Raw genomic sequence first — 20211 nt, 5'->3', positions numbered from 1 at the left:
TCATATAGTCCTGCCTTCAGTCTTAAATAATGAGTCAGTTCTTCCATGGAGTTTATTTCCTAGATTGTGCCCAACCACTGTCCTGGTTGAGAGGGGGTCACATTTTAGCCAGTTCCTTGTGATGGCTTTCGTACATGCCAGGATCAAGACTTTAAAGAGATAGGTGTCCTCCCTTAGAATTAAATCCTCAGGCAGCAGTCCAAGGTATACAGTCCGTGGGTCCTTAGGTATCTTGTAGTGCAAAATCTCTTCAAGAATCCGGATAACACCGTCCCAAAATGTTTGAATTTTCATACACGACTAGATTTGCTAGTGACCAGCATTTATTTGCCTGACTGCATTTGTAGAATGTGGGGTGTAGTGAAGAAGCAAATCAGATTCTTCCGGCCACATTCCCTCCACCTTTTGGAGCTAGTAGACGACTGTTGAGTATTGCATATTGAGTGCCAGTCACTCTCCGACAGATTAATATTCATTTCCAGTTCCCATTTTAGTTTTACATACAGAGAATTCCTTCCGTTTTGTATTTTTCTAATTTTAATCACTTGTTTACGTCTTTAATTTTCTCTTTTTTATTCATTTAGCCTTGTGTTAAAAAAATTATAAATAAAGAAGTAAACCAAGTCAAAGAAAACATGCTTTTGTAAAACATTTAATGAACAGGATGTAAGTCATCACTTGAACAAACATATAAAAACATGTTATTGAGACACCAACAATTTTAAATTGTATAAAACATCCAGAAAAATTTATAGCAACATTTAAGACAGTAGTAGTTTTTTCCTGACGTGAGTAACAACTGTATTTCAGACTCTTCATAGCTCTATTTCAAATACAGAACCAGCTACTAACCTACTCACTAACCTAGTTAAAACCTTTTTAGTAAAACAGCATAAAACACAACACTGTTTTCTGTTTTTAAATTCACTTTGCTGAACTCCTGGTGAAAAATCTGTTCACAGCAACAACGCCAGTGAACAAGAATGCAGAACACACATGCAAAGTCTTCATCCAGTAGATCTCCAGGTCACACACGTCTCCTGGGCGTCTCCTTTTCTGCCTGTTTCTCACCTTCCTCGTCATCGAGAGGGTACGGTCTCAGGTCCAGGGTCAGAATGCGGCTTAACATGCATTCATCAAACTGTTAAAGACAAAATCAGAGTGTGTGGGCACAGAAGTTTAAATTTCTTCTCTGATTTTAAGTATGTTCGCAAAGTTTTCTTACATCTGAGTAGACTCCCAGCAGAGCGTCGGCCTTTGAGAAGAACTCTTCTTTCAGGGAGATGACGATGATCTGCATGTTCTGTCTGGACTCCTCTCGGATGAAGCTGGTCACCTGGACACAAACAAAACCCCCACACAGGGTGAACATGCATAGACCCTTATCATAGACTATAATTAATGGACGTAGTATCCTTGACCTCAGCCATCTGTTTCTGAAGTGCTGTTTTCAAGCCATTTGTAGGTGGGAGCCATATTGGAAATGCTGAACTCAATATAACTTCTGTCTAGCTAGTGTGAGGTAAAGAGGCGGGCTCTGAGCCTCCTCGCCAACAGCTACAGTATTCCCGCCTGTCAGTCAAGTCAGCTGCTCTCATTACAGAAAACTCGTAATCTTAATATTGATAGGGTAAACATGTTTATTTCTTCTGTAAAGATTGGCTTCTTTTAATGGGTGTATGTGGTCTCTGGTACTTCCAGAGCCAGCCTCAAGCGGACACTTGAGAAACTGCAGTTTTTAAAGGTGACATATCATGAAAAATTGACTTTTTAATTGGTTCTCTACCTGAAATATGTGTCCCTGGCATGTCTACAAACCCCCCGAGAATGAAAAAAATCCATTCTGCCCCTGTTCTGATTTCTCCACCTTTCTGTAAATGTGTGTGAAACGAGCCGTTTCAGACTTCCGTGTTTTTGTTACGTAACAACAATATCCGGTCTGTCACGGAGTCAGAGCTCGGAGCTTGTTCATCCCATAGACTGTATAAAATAATACTGAACCCCCCCTGCGTTTTTCATTACCTGCACAAATGTGTGCTAACAAGGAGCTTAGGAGGGAGGCATGCTAGTTGTAGGCTGTCTTAATAAACACAAAGGTCGGTTTTACTCCCCACGTCTGCAGATTTGAAGATCTAGTGGCTGATTTTTATTTACCATGGATAAGTGCTAGCGCTAGTTAGCATAGCTACATAGCTACATAGCTACATGTCGTAGCTGTAGCTGTGTACCAAGACACACGCCTACATACTGACAAATAAAACAACAAGAAACACTAAATCTGTGACCAATCCTTCAGAAAAGGTCCCGCTGCCTTTCTGGTAGACGTCGGTTTTACTCCCCACGTCTGCAGATTTGAAGATCTAGTGGATGATTTTTACTTATCATGGATAAGTGCTAGCACTAGTTAGCATAGCCACATAGCTACATGTTCGTCGCTGTGTACCAAGACACACGTCGACATACTGATAAATAAAACAACAAGAAACACTAAATCTGTGACCAATCCTTCAGAAAGGTCCTGCTGAAGGGGCCTCTCCGTCAGGATCAGATTCTGGATCAGATTCAGAGGGTTGAAGTAACGCGATCTCAGCCGTGTATATTCAGCCAACATGTAAACATTAGATCAACGGGCTGGAGAGCCGAGGCACATCCACTTCCTGAAGGGGCGTGGTCAGAGAGAAAACAGAGTGTTCTGAGGAGGGCTGAAGAAGAGGGCTTTTCAGGCATGCCAAAATCTGATTTCAAAGTGTTTTTTTGAGCATAAACTTTAAAGACATGTTTTGGGGACCTCTTAGACCAATATATATTGATGAAAAAAGCGTGATATGTCACCTTTAACACTTCTGCATTGGCTTCAATTCTCGCGTACGGAGGTTGCCGCTTGACCCTAACCCTAAAAACAAGACGGCACGTAGCCTGAAACACTGCCGTATCCTTATTTATAAGTCTACCTCTATTCAACTGAACCGTGGAGGCCCTAGACTTCTGTTATAAAATTAGTTTCTCTAACTCAGAGTGGTGCCTTGGAATAATTTCTTATTCTGTCCTACCAGCCGCCCAACACTCAGAGACGTTAAGTTTACAATCAGAATATAAATCAGGCAAAGCAGCAAATTCTTTGATTGGAGAGTTTGGATACAAGTCACTGAAACGATCGATCCAGAGGAGCCGTCAGCATTAGTGCACGTGTTCACCTTTTCCAGAGCAACTTGAACCTTCCTTTATTTCTTTATTTCTTTATTGTTTGGGAAACTTTATTTTTGCTTTGTTTTGTTGAGGTTGTTTTATTGTTGTATTCCACTGGGGTTTAATAACCAGTCAGAGGTAGCAGTCCTGATTCGGTTGTTTTCTGCAGCTGGATCCGTACCTTGCCGATGTTAGTGTTGTCCAAAGCTGCGTCCACCTCGTCCAGGATGAAAAAGGGCGCAGGGCGGAAGCTGAGGGAAATCACACAAACAGCAATATCAATCAAATGTCAGATCCACAGCCGTTTAAAGTGATGCCACAGACGTCAGATGATGTGGAAGACGTGCTTCAGAGAGACGGTTATCAAAGAGGTCAGACTCATAACAGCAGGAAAGGAGCAAACTGCAGCATCATGGAAGAGAGTTCAGTGTATCTTAAGAGGAGAGTCCTTCAAATAAAGTTAATGATATGAAATGAAGAAGAGGATTAACTTCTTTAAAAGTCTGTTCATCAGATTAAAAACTCCTTACACTTTAAGTATCTCCAGTCAACAGAAGGAAGTGTAGATAAATGTAGATTTTCTGATGCAGACGGCTGAACATCTCAGGGTTTTGATTTATATCTGTAGATGTTTAACATCCAGCTGCTCACTTAAATCAAATTGTATGATCTTGAAAACAAGATGTGAGTATATAATGTCAAACTGTTCCTACTTATCAGAGTTTCCTCATGAAATAACACTGATACACTGTAAGTGATGTGTTACCTGTGGATGGAAAACAGCAGAGCCAGAGCGGCGATGGCTTTCTCTCCACCGGACAGATTGTCCATGGCCATGAAGCGTTTCCCCGGAGCCACACAGTTGTAGTTGATGCCGCCGAGGTACGGCTCGTCGGGATTCTCTGGACTCAGAATGGCCTGGAGGACATACAGAAGTCTGGATCTCCTCTTCTATTGTTATCTACTCTACTTTGTCACAAAACATTCAACACTGGGAGAAACATTCCTGAATATGTGATTTATACAAAAATCCTGCAACTTGGAATATTTAGTCAAGACAGAAATATGTGTAAAAAGTAAATTCTAACACGTTCAGCTACGTCTTTTACTTCCCACTAACATGCTTCAGCTGGCAGACAACAACAGCTGCAATGCAATCTCTATCTTGTTAAAGCAAAAGCACTTTAAGCATTTGGTCCCTGTGCAAGTAGAGCTCAAACTGTTTCTGGCTATTTGGTTATAGGTTTATTGATGGAGGCAATCTGTTAGCTAGCGGGATGCCTGAATTATGTGGAGAGTCGTCTGGACTTTCTGGAGAACACGGATAAAGCTGGGAAAAACAACCCGCCTGCAACTCGGAACAAAGTTGAAGTTATCCGGCAGAAACTGGATGACTTAGAGAATCGCACTCAGAGAAACAACCTCTGTATCACAGGCTTGCGAGGGACGCGATGCAGCTGAGGTTTTTGACTCCTGTGCTCCTTGCTTATTTTAGAAGTCAAACTTTGTTTCTTACATGATCTGATTCTAAGAACTTCTTTTGCTAAATTCAGCCCTGACTTTACCCCTCCATCACAGCCACCACTCTTCCTGTTCTTTGGCATGCTTTCCGCCATGTTCCACAGATGAATTACTGACCTGCTATCCCCCACGCCATTTCATTCTGTGCTTTTTGAGGCATACCGATAAAGAAAAGGTCAGAAATGCAGTGTGGAACAAGGGAAAGGGGATGTGGGGGGGACCACCACATCATATTTCCCCCTGATCACTCATTAGGGCTGTCAAAATTGCTCCAAAATGACATTCGAATATTCGCTCTAAAAAAAACCCAGAGGTTCGAACCATTCAAATATCTATATTTGCGCATTATGTCAATAACAGGTGGACAAACTAATACAATGAGACATAACTACTTGTATAGGTATTTTTATTTCAGATTTAACACGCCTAAAACATACCTACACATTACAAAACAAGTAAATGACCTAATGGTCTATACGTAACACTTTTAAGACCGGAGACCTCTCGCACGCTCCCCTCTCTGTGCGCAATGCGCTGAGAGAGTGCTGAGCAAGACTTGTGCGAGCAATTAAAGGTCCGGACTCTTGTCCCTAATATATGCAGGCTTCATTCAGTGATTGAAGCAAATATTATTAACATTAATTGAAGTTAAAGTTAAAAACAAAAAAGTAGTCCACTTACATTCTTGGTGCTTGTATAAAAGAAGAGGAAAAACTGCATTTTATCCCAGTGTCACTGATTGTCGGGCTCTTTTAGTCCACTGTCAATGTAGGGTCTTAGGCCGGACAGGTTATTTGCCAAAAACACAAGACAGTCCACATGTGAAGAGGCCAGAGCCGATCAGACAGTCCACATGTGAAGAGGCCAGAGCCGATCAGACAGTCCACATGTGAAGAGGCCAGAGCCGATCAGACAGTCCACATGTGAAGAGGCCAGAGCCGATCAGACAGTCCACATGTGAAGAGGCCCGATCTCTTTTTATTCACTATGTTCCCAGCGGAGGAAAAGACGCGTTCAGAGCGCACTGAGGATCCGCGGACGGAAAGCTTTCTCTCTGCCGTCTGCTTCAAACTGTGCATGTGTGACTCCTGTGACCTGTCCCTGACCCATCATGCAGTGCGCCCACTCTCAAAGCAGCCGCCGATGTGTTTTTTTTCCACAGTCGAATTTTAATTCTCACAATCGAATCTCTGTTTTTTTTTAATATTCCAATATATATTCGAATTTAGAATATTCGTTGACAGCCCTATAACTCAAAGGCTGTGGAGGAGAGACTTCAGAGTTTGAATTTACTGCACGAGTGACATATCAAGTTGTCCCTCACATTTCCTGCTACCCTACTGTTTTAAATTAAGGCTGGTCGGGTTCGGTTTGACGACCCGGCAAGAGCAATGGCTTATTTTAAGTAATTATAGGTGGTTGATGTCTTAGCAGGCTTACTGCTGTACTGCCTGTAACGCATATTTATCGCATCTTAAGAAACGTCACTTTGGGCAAGAAAAAAGACTAAATTGTGTCATAAGTTTCAATAAGTTGGGGCTCTGTTTCCTCACCTGGGCGCTTTTGTTCTTGCAGATTCGTTTGTAGATCTGATCGATGACGATGGACACGTGTTCAAAGCACTGACTGAAGAGTTGGAAGCGCCTGGCTTTCACTTTCTCAAACTCCTGACTGCATTTTCTGGCTGTTCTGGTGCTAACATCAAACTCTGAACGAGAGACAGTTTACACGTTACAACTTTATTACCAACAACTGACGAATGAAAAGAAAGTAGACCTCTTCTTTTACACAGAAACTATTCATTGTAGTGAATAAAGAATAAATATGTAAACAAAGTGGTTTAGATTGAAACAAATGTCTGATATATTTCACGTATTAAAAGTTGAAGTCTATGAACAATTACCTTCCGTCACTCCCAGTAACTTGTCCTTCACCTCCCTCATCTTCCCCAGAGCTTTCAGGTTGGGTGCAGGAGTGCGATGCAGAGTTAACTCTATGGTGGACACTGACTCCTTCATCTTCTGCAAGTAGGCCTCCGCTTCAACTTCTTCCTGCAGACCCTTTACAAACACATGAGGGAAAGATTATGAATAAGCTGTAATATGAGACATTGAAGGCATTGGTCGGGCTTTCTGTCTCACCCTGAGATCTGCTCCCAGGTCGGAGTAGTCGATGACCAGTAGTGCCTCTCTCTCGTATATGTGCATGGTGCCTGACGTGCTCTCGGATTCTGTGTCCAGCTGCAGAAGAATCCAAAGTCATCAGTTAAGACTAGGGGTGGGAATCGAAAACCGGATCTGACTTAGAACCGGTTACAATTGATCAATTCCATCGGAATTGTACACCTCAAATGTTATCAATTCTTCTCAACGATTCATTTCCCAGCACGATGTCATGTCGCGGTACGTTGCATTACGTCACACACTCTGCGACGCAGATCTCCTTCAACCACGAGGAAACATGGTGAGGAAGAAGCGGTCTAAAGCGTGGCTCTATTTGAGTAAAAGAGATGAGAACAATGCCGTGTGCAATCAGTGCAACGCTGTCATCTCATGTAAAGGTGCAAATACCTCAAATATGCTGAAGCATTTGTCGACTCGGCCACGAAGCTTTGGGTTTGCGTCGAGCCGAAGTGGAGAAGGGTTCCATGTGAACATGTTCGCGTCAGGGAGGCGAACCCCCGCCTACCTCTCGCCTTTCGGAGTCAGGACACTTTCCCTCAGGCTCAAGGGGCCACGTCCGGACTCACGCGGCCGAAAATGAAGCACCGAGAGTGGGTAGAGTACCTTGGTGTTGACCCCCGGAGGAAAAGCGTTTTTCCTCTCCAAATTCAAAGTATTTTCCTCCAGGCTCGAGGGGCCACGTCTGGAATTATGTGGCCGAAAATGAGGCACCGAGAGCAGCTGAAATACCTCTGCGATGACCCCTGGAGGAAAAGCGTTTTTCCTCTCCAAATTCAAAGTCTTTTCCTCCAGGCTCGAGGGGCCACGTCGGGACTCATGCGGCCAAAAATGAGGCACTGAGAGTGGCTAAAATACCTCGGCGATGACCCCCAGAGGAAAAGCGATTTTCCTCTCCAAATTCTAAGTCTTTTGATCAAGGCTCCAGGGGCCACGTTTGGAATTATGTGGCCGAAAATGAGGCACTGAGAGTGGGTAAAATACCTCTGCGATGACCCCCGAAGGAAAAGCAATTTTCCCCTCCAAATTCTAAGTCTTTTCCTCCAGGCTCGAGGGGCCACGTCGGGACTCATGCGGACGAAAATGAGGCACTGAGAGTGGCTAAAATACCTCTGCGATGACCCCTGGAGGAAAAGCGTTTTTCCTCTCCAAATTCTAAGTCTTTTCCTCCAGGCTCGAGGGGCCACGTCCGGACTCTGGCGGGCGAAAATGAGGTCAACCTATTGTTCAAGTTGAGTATGTTCATGTTCATGTTCAGTCTTGTGCAGACATAATTTTGTAAAAATTTAAATTGTTCCTTTTGGTGCAGAAGACTGTAGAACTCCTTTTTTCCCCCTCAAAAAATACTCAGGAATCGTCGTTAGGAGAATTGATAAGGAATTGGATTGATAAGCAGAATCGACAATGGCATTGACATTGATAAAATCTTATCAATTCCCACCCCCTAGTGAAGACCGACATCAGAAGTGCTTCAAGTTGTTTCATTACACCGGGCTTTCCCTGTGCAGGAAGAGGCCGAGAAGTCTCAGTGTCCAGAACAGACTTCCTCACTCCTCTGTGTCTCACCTGCACCTCACTGATCTCATTCAGGTTCCCGGACAGCAGGGTGATGGGCAGACTCTGGATTTTGCAGGTCAGCAGTAAGTTGTGTCTGGCCAGACGTTTCTGCTCCAAGGTGGACTCTGCAGTCATCACCTCCCGTTGGAGCTTTGTCAACTCTCTGAGACGGAGGCAGACAAATAACATTTTCCTGTGTAATCTAAAAACCGAGGGAGATTCTCACCACTGGAGAAGTTAATGAATTTGAAGTGCTCTGATTAGTGTGGTACCTGCTGATTCCTTTGAGGCTCTCAGTTTTCTGGTCCAGCTCAGTTTTGGCAGAAGACACCTGATTCTTCTTTAACAGGAGCTGGTTCTTCAGATCCAGCAGCTTGTTCTGACCCTCGTCCACTGCAGCCAGCAGCTCCTCTTCATCCTGAGGAGGAGTGGAGACGTCAGGCTTTAAAAAAGTCTGCAATCACTCGCACATTCATCAGCATCATTGAATAAAAGCCTGGAGTGACTACCTTCCTCTTCTCGGCCAGGACTATCTGCGCTTGTTGGATGCTCTCCTCCATTTTGTCAAGCTTCTTCTTCTGCTGGTTCAGTTGTTCTTGTTCATACTCCAGCTGAGCGTTCAGGCGAGTGCACTGACTCTCAAACTCCAGGCTGAAAGGAGAAACGTGTAGGAAGCTTTTTCAGTCTCAAACATTAACGTCTGATGCATCTTTGTTGCCCAAGTCAAATCATGGAGCTACAGAAAACTCCAGATTATTGTGAGTTAGATGTTACATAAAGGAAAAAATATGTCTGTGGACAAAGAAGCAGTTAGACTGACGCCCTCATACCGCTTCTTGTCGAGCTCCGTCTGCTGTTTCAGGTGCTCCTGCTCGTACTCTCTGATGCTGTCCACACCGATCTCAGCACAGAAGTCACAAAACACCAAGTCCTCCAGCTAAACACACAGAGCGTCCACAATGTGTTTAATGCATACAGATATTGTATTTTGTATCGTTGCTCAGCGCCGCTCGAGTGGCTGTTTGTTGCAGCAGCTCTCGCTTCTTGTTCTTCTTTGATATCTGTTTAGTTCTCTTTGTATTTGGAGCCTGTCATGACTTTTAATTACTCATTTGTTGGCCATAGACACCAAACTGGCTACGTTTGCAGCGGTGTTTTTAATATTTTTGTTCCTGTGTGTGTCCGGAGATCCTGTGTAACCATGGTCGCATTGTTTACATACGAAATCAGCTGTTAGCAGCCCGTAGCATGTCGATGCTAAACGATGCTAGACCCAATGCTCCCTGCGAGCTGAGGAGAAGGAGGCAAGGATGACGTGCTGGTACTGAGGTGCAAGCTAAAAAAGACGACATCGACCCGTCCTTCCACCCACCGTTATGGAGAATGTAAAATCTATCTACAATAAGGTGGATGAGCTAACCCAGCACCAGAGTAGCATCATGCTAACAGAGCTAACACCGGACACGAACGCCACATTGGAAGGATTTCACCTGCTGTGGGCGGACAGGATACAGGAGAGCGAGACTGAACACACTGGGGAAGAAGGCCAGCTCAGTCCTGGACCCTGTGGAGGTGGTGGCTGACAGGAGAATTATGGCCAAGCTGTCATCTCTGATGGACATTTCTTTCCTATATATATTCTTGTTAAATTCTTGTACTTGACACCTTTTTGTTTGCTACTCTAACTCCATGAATTTCCCCGTTGTGGGGCGAATAAAGGAGTATCTTATCTTATCTTATCTTATGCAGACCTCTGTTGTAGGCTACGCTGTCGATTTGACGCAGAAGTATAAATCAGCCTTTATCTTTTTGTTGTATAACATTGTTTTATTTCCTTTTATTTGTTGGCGGTCATAACCTTTTTATCTTTCTTTATATCTGTCACTTCTTTTTGGTGTTACCTCCTGCAGTTTTTCTTAACTTTGAGTCCTTGTCCTCCTCAAAGTTGTCTTTTAGTTAGCATTTTAGTTTCTTTCTCATTTGTAAAGTTCTTTGTGACCCTGCTTTGAAAAGTGTGTAAGTTCTCAGTTCGTGAATCAAGTGTTTTGGTCTTATTATGTCAGAAAACAGAAAGTTTCCCAGAGCCCACAGAGACGTCTTTAGATGATTTACTTTAACAGCTCAAAACTCAAATGTATTCCGTTTGTGTTAATAGAAGATAGAGAACATAGAGGAGAAGAGACTTGCAAAGTCGTTCAAATAGTTTTCTTATGCATCACTTCATCAATGACCTACTCACTGTTTCAGCTCTTTTGAACCACTCTATGTAAAAATTGAAAAATAGGTTGAAGATGCTTCACAGTCAGTTGTACCTGGTCGATCTGCTCTCTGATCTGTTTCATCTCTGCCTCTTTCACCTCCACAATCTCCAGCTGCATCTGGATCTGAGAGTCCAGGTTTGCTAGTTCGCTGTCCATACGAGAAATCTCCTGGAAAGAAACCACAGAGGAAAGACTGTGAAGCTTTGAACCGTTGTGTCATCTCTGCTCCTGTGTTTTCATGTTATGGGACACTCACATTCACATTGATACAGAGGCAATGGCTTTCATACCCATGTCAAGAGTCTTAAATATGACAGCTGAAGATCTGTCTCCTTACCGCCTGACATTTCAGGATGTTTCTCTTCTGAAGGTTTTCCAGCTCAGTTTTGGAGTACTTGAGTCGCGTCTGAACACCCTGAGCCTGAGCGGTGATCAGCTTCAGGTCTGACTCCTTCCGCTTCAGCCTCATCAAATCCTGTCACAGGACCAAATTACAGCTGAAGTGAATCTTCAATATTCATGCATTACATTTACATTTGTGTCTGGTTTGGTTTTTCAGTGCTCTTGTGTTGACTGACTCGTAACTCTGCAGCCAGCTGGTGTTTCCTCTCAATCAGCTGCTTCATCTCCTTCTCCTCCCAGCATCGAGCTTTGGTTCGCAGGTCACTGGAGCCTCCTGAGATGATGCCTGATTTTGAAAACAGCGTCCCATCCAAAGACACCGTCTACAGAAAACACATTTGAGTTTGATGATATTCCCTCCAGATGTTGCAGAGATATTATCCTCACATTAATTAAACAGCAGATGGACAACCTTGAAAAACAGAATGCCTCCGGCTGAGGCGGTTGAGTATCCCGTTTGAAGGACTACACACGTACGATTTCATTGCTTCATAAACAAGAGGCACACCTCGCAACATCAGTGCGGGGCTAATTACAACCTCTAGTTGTGGTTGGACGAGGACCAGGTTTACCTTCAGGCGATGCTCCCCGTCGAAGGCCACGCTCCTCGCCTCTCTAATGTTCTCACACACCAGAGCGTTGCCACAGACAAACTGCACCACCTTCCTCAGCTGGGCAGCGCCTGCAGCAGTGGTCACCTGAACAACGTCCACCATCATCTTGGCACCAGGCACCTCCCTCAGCCGCTCATTCAGAGGACTCACCTGATCAGGAAGTAAAAGAACTTCGATTTGCATTTCAACTCTTCAAAAAGTTACGGCCTGCTGTCGTTTGAACTCACCTCCAAGTAGTCGATGGGGAGGAAAGTCTCAGGTTCAACCCGCTCTGCCTTGAGGAATTGGATGCATTCACGGGCAACTTTCTCTGTGGCCACAACGATCGCATTCATGTAGCGGCCAAACACCTTCGTGACAGCCAGCTGGTATTTCTTATGGATGGGGCTGCACAAGTCAGACAGACGGCCGTACTGACATGAAAAAATGAAGAGGACATTTAGAGAAGAAAAGAACACATTATGTGACACGTCTTCTAAGTGGCATAAAAAAAAAAACATTGAGTCTGTTGTTGCTGAAATGGTTTATCACATAGTTCCCCCTTACTCAATCAGTCTCTCACCACAGTTTCAGGGTAGAGTCTGCGCAGCCTCTCCAGCAGCTCTTTGCGCTGCAGCTGGCGTCTGCTCTCCTGACTGTCCAGACGAGCGTTTCCCAGCTCCTCCAGCACCTGACCCAGCTCCTGGTTCACCTCGGCTTGGCGCTGGTGGCCCTGCTGCAGCTTCACAGTCAGGCTCTCCTCCTGCTGACGGTACTCTTCAAGAGAAGTCCTGAAACATGGTAAAGCACATTGTTACATTATACAGATCTTTAAATGTGCTTGCATTGCATTAATCAGCCATGTGGTGAAAGGTTTGCATGTGACATACTTGCAGGTTTTGTTGTACTCCTCCAGCTTCTCTGCTCTGCGTGTCAGATCTTCCAGCTGAGTGTGGTTGCTCTTGATGGCAGCCTACAACAGAAGATGCTCAAGTTGAAATGTCAACATGATGAAATGCCAGATTTCTCCACATTTTAGCTCCCTTCTGGTTTTTGCAGTGTGGATTATAGGAAGGAAGGAAGCATTAATCACATTTCTATAGAGGACAACATAGAATATTAGACAGTACCTCCACTTCCTTCTTTCTGCGTTGATCAAATGCCATTTTTTCTCGGCCTGCTCTGACCTCCCAGTGCAGCTTCTCTGCCTGCTGGCTAAAGACGGCCCCCTGCATCGTCGCCAGCTCCTTCAGCTGTTTGTATTGCTCCAGCTGCAGAAGAAATAAAGACACAAACACATTCAGGATGTTATGACAATGTCTCAGTTTTTCCTTTGTGATTTTAAGGTACCAACAAGATTATATGGTGGTTAAAAATGATTGAGAAATATAATTAATGATGTCTAAATTCCTAGCTTTGGTGTCTTAGTAACATATAAAGGGAGCGTTCTGCTTTCGCTAAATATATCTCAAAGTAAGAAGATGATCTATGACGGCTAATACAACCATCATTGTTACAAAAGACTTCCACCAGATCTGTGTCCGGTCAGTCTCCGATCCGCTGCAGGACCGCCGTACAGCTGGAGTCATGTGACCGAGGTTTTCTTGCAGGCAACTACTGAATCAAGGATTCTCCTCCTCCTCTCCTCATCCATGTTGTCTTTCTGGTCCTCTGAAAACCTCTGACCTGTTGACTCCAGGCCTGGCTCCGCTCATCATGACTTTGGTTTGTTGTTGTAGTTAAGTGAAATACGATCTGGTGATAACACAGAGTGTTTTATTCTGAAAATTAACCGGATGTTTTCATTTTGTTTTGGTGAAACCTGACTTCCTGTCCCGCTCCATCTGCTCTGTTGAGATTGATGCTTCGTGCTCCGGCATCCGGCAAAAATAGAAGTCTGGCACATCTGATCCGTTGTGTTACGGATCAGAGACGCAGCCGGAATGCAACAGATCCAGTGGAAGTTAACACATTGACTAGAAGAGAAACCTATCAGATCTGGTGCCGTGACGGATCTCAGTCAGACCGGACTCGGATCTTGTGGAATTAGTCCGTTAGACCCTACAATAAACACTTTGTTAAAGAAAAGTGCTGCATAGAACACTAAACTACATACAGCCTCCTAGCTAGCTGCTTCATTGTAAACCCTGTTAACTGACTTTGACTGAATGGGGAAGTAGGTGTCCCTGTTTGACACATACTCACCTGATCCTCATCAAGGTGGACGTCTCTCTCCCGGGGGGCTCCCTTCTCCTGCGCCTGCATCTCGTAGCTCCTCCAGGTCATTTCCAGTTCAGCAATCTCCCGCCGCCCCTCTGCCAGCTCCTGCTCTTTAGTTGCCATGAGCCTCTGACTCTTCTTCAGGGTAGTGCGGACCTCCTCAGCTTTCTTCAAGTGATGGGAAGTGTTCACCTTGGCTTTGATGTACTGGGAGCGACACTGGGACTGGATCTGTTCCTGTGCACTGATTGACAGAGTGAATGGAAGTTGATTCGAGTTAACGAACCTTCCTGGCTAACTTTGTGTCTACAATATTTGCTGTATAGATGTTAGAATCAGAGACTTTCCTTTAAAGATCCCTACATGAACAAATAAAACATGCGGTGGAAGGAAATGTATCTAATTGTTTTTCTCTCAAACACTAAAAATTATATACATTCCAGCTGTGAAAGCAAATAAACTCTCTGACATTAAATGAAAATGGCTCAAAAAGTAAATCCCCACACACCGAGTCTCCTTCTCCTTTTGCAGCTGCTCTCTGGTAAGGCGTCCATGTTCCTTTTTGCATGTTTTGACTTCGTTTTCCGCCTTCACCAGCGTATTGTTCTTGACAGCTGCAGCCTGCTGTTTCTCCCTCAGGGCGTCGCTCAGGGCGCTGATGCCCTTCTCATTATGGTACAGCTCAGCCAGACTCAGCTGCAGGCGGTTTTGGTAGAGTTCATCCACAAGTGCCTGGTACTTCTGGGCCTGAAAAAGTGAGGAGGGGGAGAGTATGCATACATCAGTGATTCAGGACACTCTGGACTAATCATTAACGCTATTTTCTACTTTTCCCAGAGGATTAAAACCTCGGAGCCCCCTGGCCTCAGTTTACCCCCCTGGTCTTAGCATTAAGAATGTATCTCTTTAATTTGTCAAACTACAGCTCCAAAAGGTTACCTCAGTTAACAAGAACAGAAATTACGCTTAGAGAGTTCATTTAGGGTGACTAAAGATCCAGTATCCCTCTAATGTGTCATCCTTGTCATGATCCTCATCATGGCAGCCCTCCTCTCTCCCTGTTTGTGTGTGTGTTTTGTCATTTCCCTGTCTGTTACTCCTCCTCCTGTGTCTCTTCCCCTTGTTTTTTTTTCAACAGGCAGCACCAGGTGAAGCCCATTCACTAATCAACCCTCTACTATAAAGCCTCTGGATTTCCTCCTACTCATCGCCAGATCGTACTTCAGTTTTCAGTGGTATTCTGAGTCCGTGGCTCCTCAAGCATTTATGTTTTGCATATCATTGTGTGTGTTTAGCTGACATCCTTGTGCATTTCCATCTTGCTTCAGAGATTGCCGTGCATGCTTCCCAATCTCGTGCTGATCGCTTCCCTGCCTGCTGCTGAACCTGCCTGCCTTTGCCTGAGCTCCAGTTACCCTCTGTGTGAGTACGCCGGAGAGAGGGTCTACTCCGCTCAGTACTCACGGCGCCATTACCACAGGGTGAACTCCAAATAAAAGACTTGTATTTTCACAAACCATCTTTGCCTGAGTTCTGCTTTTGGGTCCAGTCCTGGTTACAATCCATAACAATCCTACCTCCATTTTCTCCTGGGACACCTGTTTCGTCTCGATGGTGGCAGATTTCTTCTTGTTGAAGTGAAACTGCGTGTCCTCTTTGGCTTTCAGCAGAGCCTCTTTCTTCTGATCATACTCTGCGGCATATTCTCTCGACTGACTGATGGACTCGAACATCTTGGTCCTCTCCTTTGGGTCCTTGAGTGCTATGGACTCCACTGTCCCCTGGAAAGGAGCAGAATGAAGACAGACTTGTTTTGAAACAGGAACCATGTCATGCACATTCTTCTTCGTACAGTATTTTATGTATCGTCCTGATTCCTGTCTTCCTCTGTGTACAATATATGTGTATTAGGGATGTTAAGAACTTACTCAAACATGCTTTTTTGTTTTAATTTTCTATCACGTGGAACAAACGTCATGTGGTCTCATATTTCGTTCAGCTATCAGGGAGGTGTTTAATGTTTAAAGCATGTTTCAATGTGAATCAGTGGAGGCGCTCAGCTGGGGGCTGCGGTTGTGCGACAGGTCTCCACATCAGTTTTCTCATCTGCTGCTGGACTGATTATGACGCAGTTACGCTTCCGGCTGACACCTGACCATGTACACATGCTTATTTTATAAATAAGAACGAGTAGACAGAAAACTGGACTCTGTGAGTCTCAATTCTGTTCAGTTCTTTTGTTGCAGCAAATCCACATGTTGCAGTCTGAGCCTTAACTTTAAATGAATGTATGTCTGTGGAGATCATCTTTTTGAGCCTGCTCCACACATTGATTTTCAGCATGTTAACATTTTGTACGCATGTAGCTATTCAAGACCGTCATTTATATACATTGTGTCACTAAGAAAATTTTGATTTTGAGGAAAAACGCATCTGGCATTGTTTTGTCATGGACATCTACATTTTTTTTGAATGATTAAGCGATAATTCTTATTATTTTAATCATTGCTTTAACATTTATTTATCTTATATAATCATATATCTATTCATTTCTCATATTCATCTGATCTTGTCATCGCTATCTTGTTTTTTACTTTTCTCTTCTCTCTTACTTATTTCAGTAATTTTACTGTATTGATTTTATTTTATTTTTAAGTATTTTATTTTGTATAATGCCTTTTTTAACTTTACCATTGCTGTTGTTTTCTGTCTCTCTGTTATTTTATGAAGCACTTTGGACTGCATGTTTCAATGTATGAAAGGTGCTTTATAAATAAAGTTGAGTTGAGATAATTGATCGTGAACAATCTAATGATTGATCACGAAGAATACTTAAAATTAGCATCCATAATTCATATGTATTTCTGCCAGCAAAGAGTGTGTTTTCTACACAATCATTACATTATAGCAAGTATGTTCCTATAATCATTTGCACCAGTGACACCAAAACAGTCGCATACATTTGACTCCTGTTGCTTTTTATTAAAATGTTTACCTGGAACACCAGACAGTTTCGAGCTTTGGTAAAAATGCCAATCTTCTCCAGCTCCTCGATGTACTTGGCCAGACTGATATGTTTCCCATTGATCCGATACTCAGAGGAGTCACCTGCATTAGGACATAAAACAGTACTTTGTTATAGCAGAATTAATTACCAGCAAGGAAGGAAATCAATGACATGTTTAAAGTTACTCCACATCGTCTGTCCTCCAGTAAAGGTGTCATTTCTTTAATTTTCTCACCTTGTACACTCCTACTGAAGACGGTCTCTTGGTCCTCGTCGTCGCTGTACCTTATGGAGACTCGGGCAGTGTTGCTGACCGGCTGCCCGATGTGAGCTCCATGAATGAGGTCTCTGAGATGCTTCACCCGGAGAAAGGCAGCCCGCTCCCCCATGGCGAAGCTCAGGGCATCCATCACATTGGACTTGCCTGGTGTGAAATAATAACACAGTTATGAAATTTGGAATAAGTGGATTCAATTTATAACCCCAGTGTGAGCAGATTTTGTATGACTCCACCAACAAGGAATTAATCCTCCCCCTCCTTAGAGAATAAAACATAAATGTAAGCTCCCCTAGTTCTTATGTAAATAGTTATATATCTGATGGTTTGTGTAATGGATGTATGCAGGAAAATGAGTGTTGATTACTGACTGAAGAGGTGAGGATTAATGTATATGTATGTGCTTAAATGTCAAGAGTATAAATCAGGCATGTCCAAAGTACGGCCCCGGGGTTTCACTCGTGGCCCACTGTCCATTTATTTATGGCCCCAAGCTTCCATCTTAAATTGTGTTATTTATAGCAAAGAAATGAATCACCTTCTGAATCATCTGTACATTTGCAGTTGCAAAACTAAAGTCAATCCAGAAACATATCAAAAAGCTTCACATGGACTACTTGTCTAAAGCCGAAGCTCTGGGAATCCTGCAAGGCGGCAATAAAGAAGAAACACAAGAACTCTTAAAGCTGATAGGTTTTCAAATTAATGTTTTTATCATGATGTGAAAATGTTCTGTGATGAACACTAAAAGTTCAGAAGACACAAAATAGGACACAAGACAAGATCAAAATTAGGAAATTGTACAGAAAAGGGAAAAATTTGGTGCATAACAATCGTTCAGAACGCAGGAAAATAATGATTTTGTTCTTAAAATATTGTCTGCTGGTCAGAAAAGTCTTAAAAACAACATGAAAAAGAAGTGTGATGAAAAATAATGATACAATATTTTTTCCCACATTGCCTGATCCTAATGAAAAACATTTTCCTCCAAAAGAAGATAAAGTTTGCTAATATTTACATGGGTTGTGGAGAACTGAGGACCTCCTAGTTACTGATTTATTGAGGAGGAAAAAAAAGTAAAATAATTGTTATTAAATTGATATTTCATAATATATAACTTTTATGATTCCTAAGTCTCAGTAGGAGCCACTGGCCCTGAGGTATTCTGACAACATCATATGTGGCCCTCTTTGAACAAAGTTTGGACACCCCTGGTATAAATGGAAGCATTCACCTGGAAAGATGGAGGACAGAAACATTTCAGGACTGAGTGGCTATCTGGACATACTGCTTCTCTCTATGCATATGCATATAAAAGGCTGGAAAAGGATGAATACAATTATCCAAGTGTTGTAAATGTTGTATTGTTACACTTTCCAAATAAAAATACAAAAAAAAAAGAAAAGAAACAATAACACAGTTATACCTCTGAGATTTTCATAAATAAAATGCAGCAACAGTCTGAAAGCATAATACAATTTAAGTAGTTTAGTTGTGTAGTCCGCCATTTTTTTTCAATAAATGCCTCTTTTTGTAATACTACATGATTTACTTGGTTTTTTAAAACTTTATTCTATATCTTATATCAACCCCTGGCATTTAATTTCTTCATTAATTTCAGTAAAATTCATTAAAAAAGTACATTTTTGGCCCAACACTGTATTCAGCTAAATTAATTTAAAGTGTATTTTAACACTAAGTATCACAAAACCTGGTGTATTAATTATAAACCTTAAAAGAAATAGCTTAAATACTCATATAAATGTTAATTATTGAATCAGTGCTGATGTTTTCTTTAAAATTAAAAGGAGCTAGCAAAGTAGCATAACTCGGTTAGCCTATGTTTAAGCTAGCTCCATGTTAACTCTGAAACTAGCATTGCTGACTAATGCTAGCTAGCTTCAGAGCTAACTAGCTAGCATAGATTACAAGTTCACTTACCTGAGCCGTTGGTCCCGATTATACAATTAAACCGCATAAAAGGACCCACAAGTTGTTTCCCCCGCCATGACTTGAAGTTTTCGACTTCAATTTCTTTAAGATAACCCATTTTAATTAAGGACTTAATGGCAAAAATGTCCTGTTTATGATGTGTGGGAATGAAGATTCTCTCCGTTTTTAAGAAGGGTGTCAAAAGGCGGGAAAAACAGGGAAGTTAAAAAAAACTACAAATGGAGTTTTGAAATTATTTGTTTTTAACACCATCGATGACCATTTTTCGACACTTTTAGGTTTTAAACTCTGTCAAATTTAGCTAAATTTATTTTTTAAACATTTCAGGTATACAATATTTTTATGTTGAAATTAGAAATACAAAATATCAAACTCTAATACAAAAATAACTGCATATTTTTCATCTTAAAATATCTTTATTATATATAATTACTAAAAAATGTGGATGAACCAAGACATAAACTCTCTTTGTTGTATAGCAAAAATTCACACCACAAATATGGTGAATAATTCATTACACAACTCTGAATACAGCTCAATTAAATTGCTCTTAATTTAAATACATGTTTCTGGATTATATTCAACAAACATGTAATATGATGTTAGATTTATGCTTTCGAATATCTATTCAACACAAAAAAAGAGAAAGAAATTGGCTTGAATACGTCTCTCCAAAGTCATGTTTGAATAACATCAAAACTTCACATTTCAGGCATACAATATCTCTATGTTGAGATTGTAAATACAAAACATGAAGCACTATTTTCGTATCATTTTTAAATCAATCTTATCACTAAAAAAGTGGTTAAATCACGAAAAAAAACTGTTGTATTATAAAAATACACACCACAAATATGGTGAATAAATAATTACATAACTGAATATGGCTTATCTTTTGGTCTTAATATAAATATATCAAAGTGGGATGTTTCTGGATTATATTTAAAAAAACATGCAATATGATGTCAGATTTATAATGCTTTGGATTAGCTATCTAAAACAAAAAAATAAAGATAAATTGTCTTGAATATGTCTCTCCAAAGTCAAATATTAC

At 42.1% G+C, this 20211-nt stretch overlaps 1 protein-coding gene across 1 annotated transcript; it reads right to left on the bottom strand.

Annotated features, from left to right (window-relative positions):
- Nucleotides 1-636: 636 nt before the first annotated feature.
- smc1b (structural maintenance of chromosomes 1B) lies at nucleotides 637-19515 on the bottom strand. The gene is made up of 25 exons (XM_034685671.1): nucleotides 19146-19515; nucleotides 17163-17351; nucleotides 16916-17028; nucleotides 15498-15701; nucleotides 14429-14667; nucleotides 13906-14164; nucleotides 12831-12971; nucleotides 12591-12673; nucleotides 12284-12491; nucleotides 11949-12134; nucleotides 11680-11871; nucleotides 11284-11430; nucleotides 11043-11180; nucleotides 10757-10873; nucleotides 9275-9381; nucleotides 8954-9095; nucleotides 8717-8862; nucleotides 8454-8607; nucleotides 6849-6947; nucleotides 6611-6767; nucleotides 6261-6415; nucleotides 3953-4104; nucleotides 3368-3437; nucleotides 1226-1336; nucleotides 637-1141 (listed from the first exon to the last, which is right to left on the bottom strand). Exons 1-25 carry the CDS (start codon nucleotides 19252-19254, stop codon nucleotides 1028-1030), a joined length of 3732 nt encoding a protein of 1243 aa, XP_034541562.1. The 5' UTR covers nucleotides 19255-19515; the 3' UTR covers nucleotides 637-1027.
- Nucleotides 19516-20211: the final 696 nt, after the last annotated feature.

This window comes from Notolabrus celidotus, chromosome 6 (assembly GCF_009762535.1).
Source record: "Notolabrus celidotus isolate fNotCel1 chromosome 6, fNotCel1.pri, whole genome shotgun sequence".
NCBI lineage: Eukaryota > Metazoa > Chordata > Actinopteri > Labriformes > Labridae > Notolabrus > Notolabrus celidotus.
Note: the sequence above shows the minus strand (reverse complement) of the source record. Positions and strands in the feature narration are given on the sequence as shown.

Coding starts and splice junctions, on each gene's coding strand:
- smc1b (XM_034685671.1), bottom strand. CDS start 19,254: ATGGGTTATCTTAAAGAAATTGAAGTCGAAAACTTCAAGTCATGGCGG. Junction 17,352..19,145: donor AATCGGGACCAACGGCTCAG/GTAAGTGAACTT, acceptor ATTTCACACCAG/GCAAGTCCAATGTGATGGAT. Junction 9,382..10,756: donor TCAGAGAGCAGATCGACCAG/GTACAACTGACT, acceptor CTGTGTGTTTAG/CTGGAGGACTTGGTGTTTTG.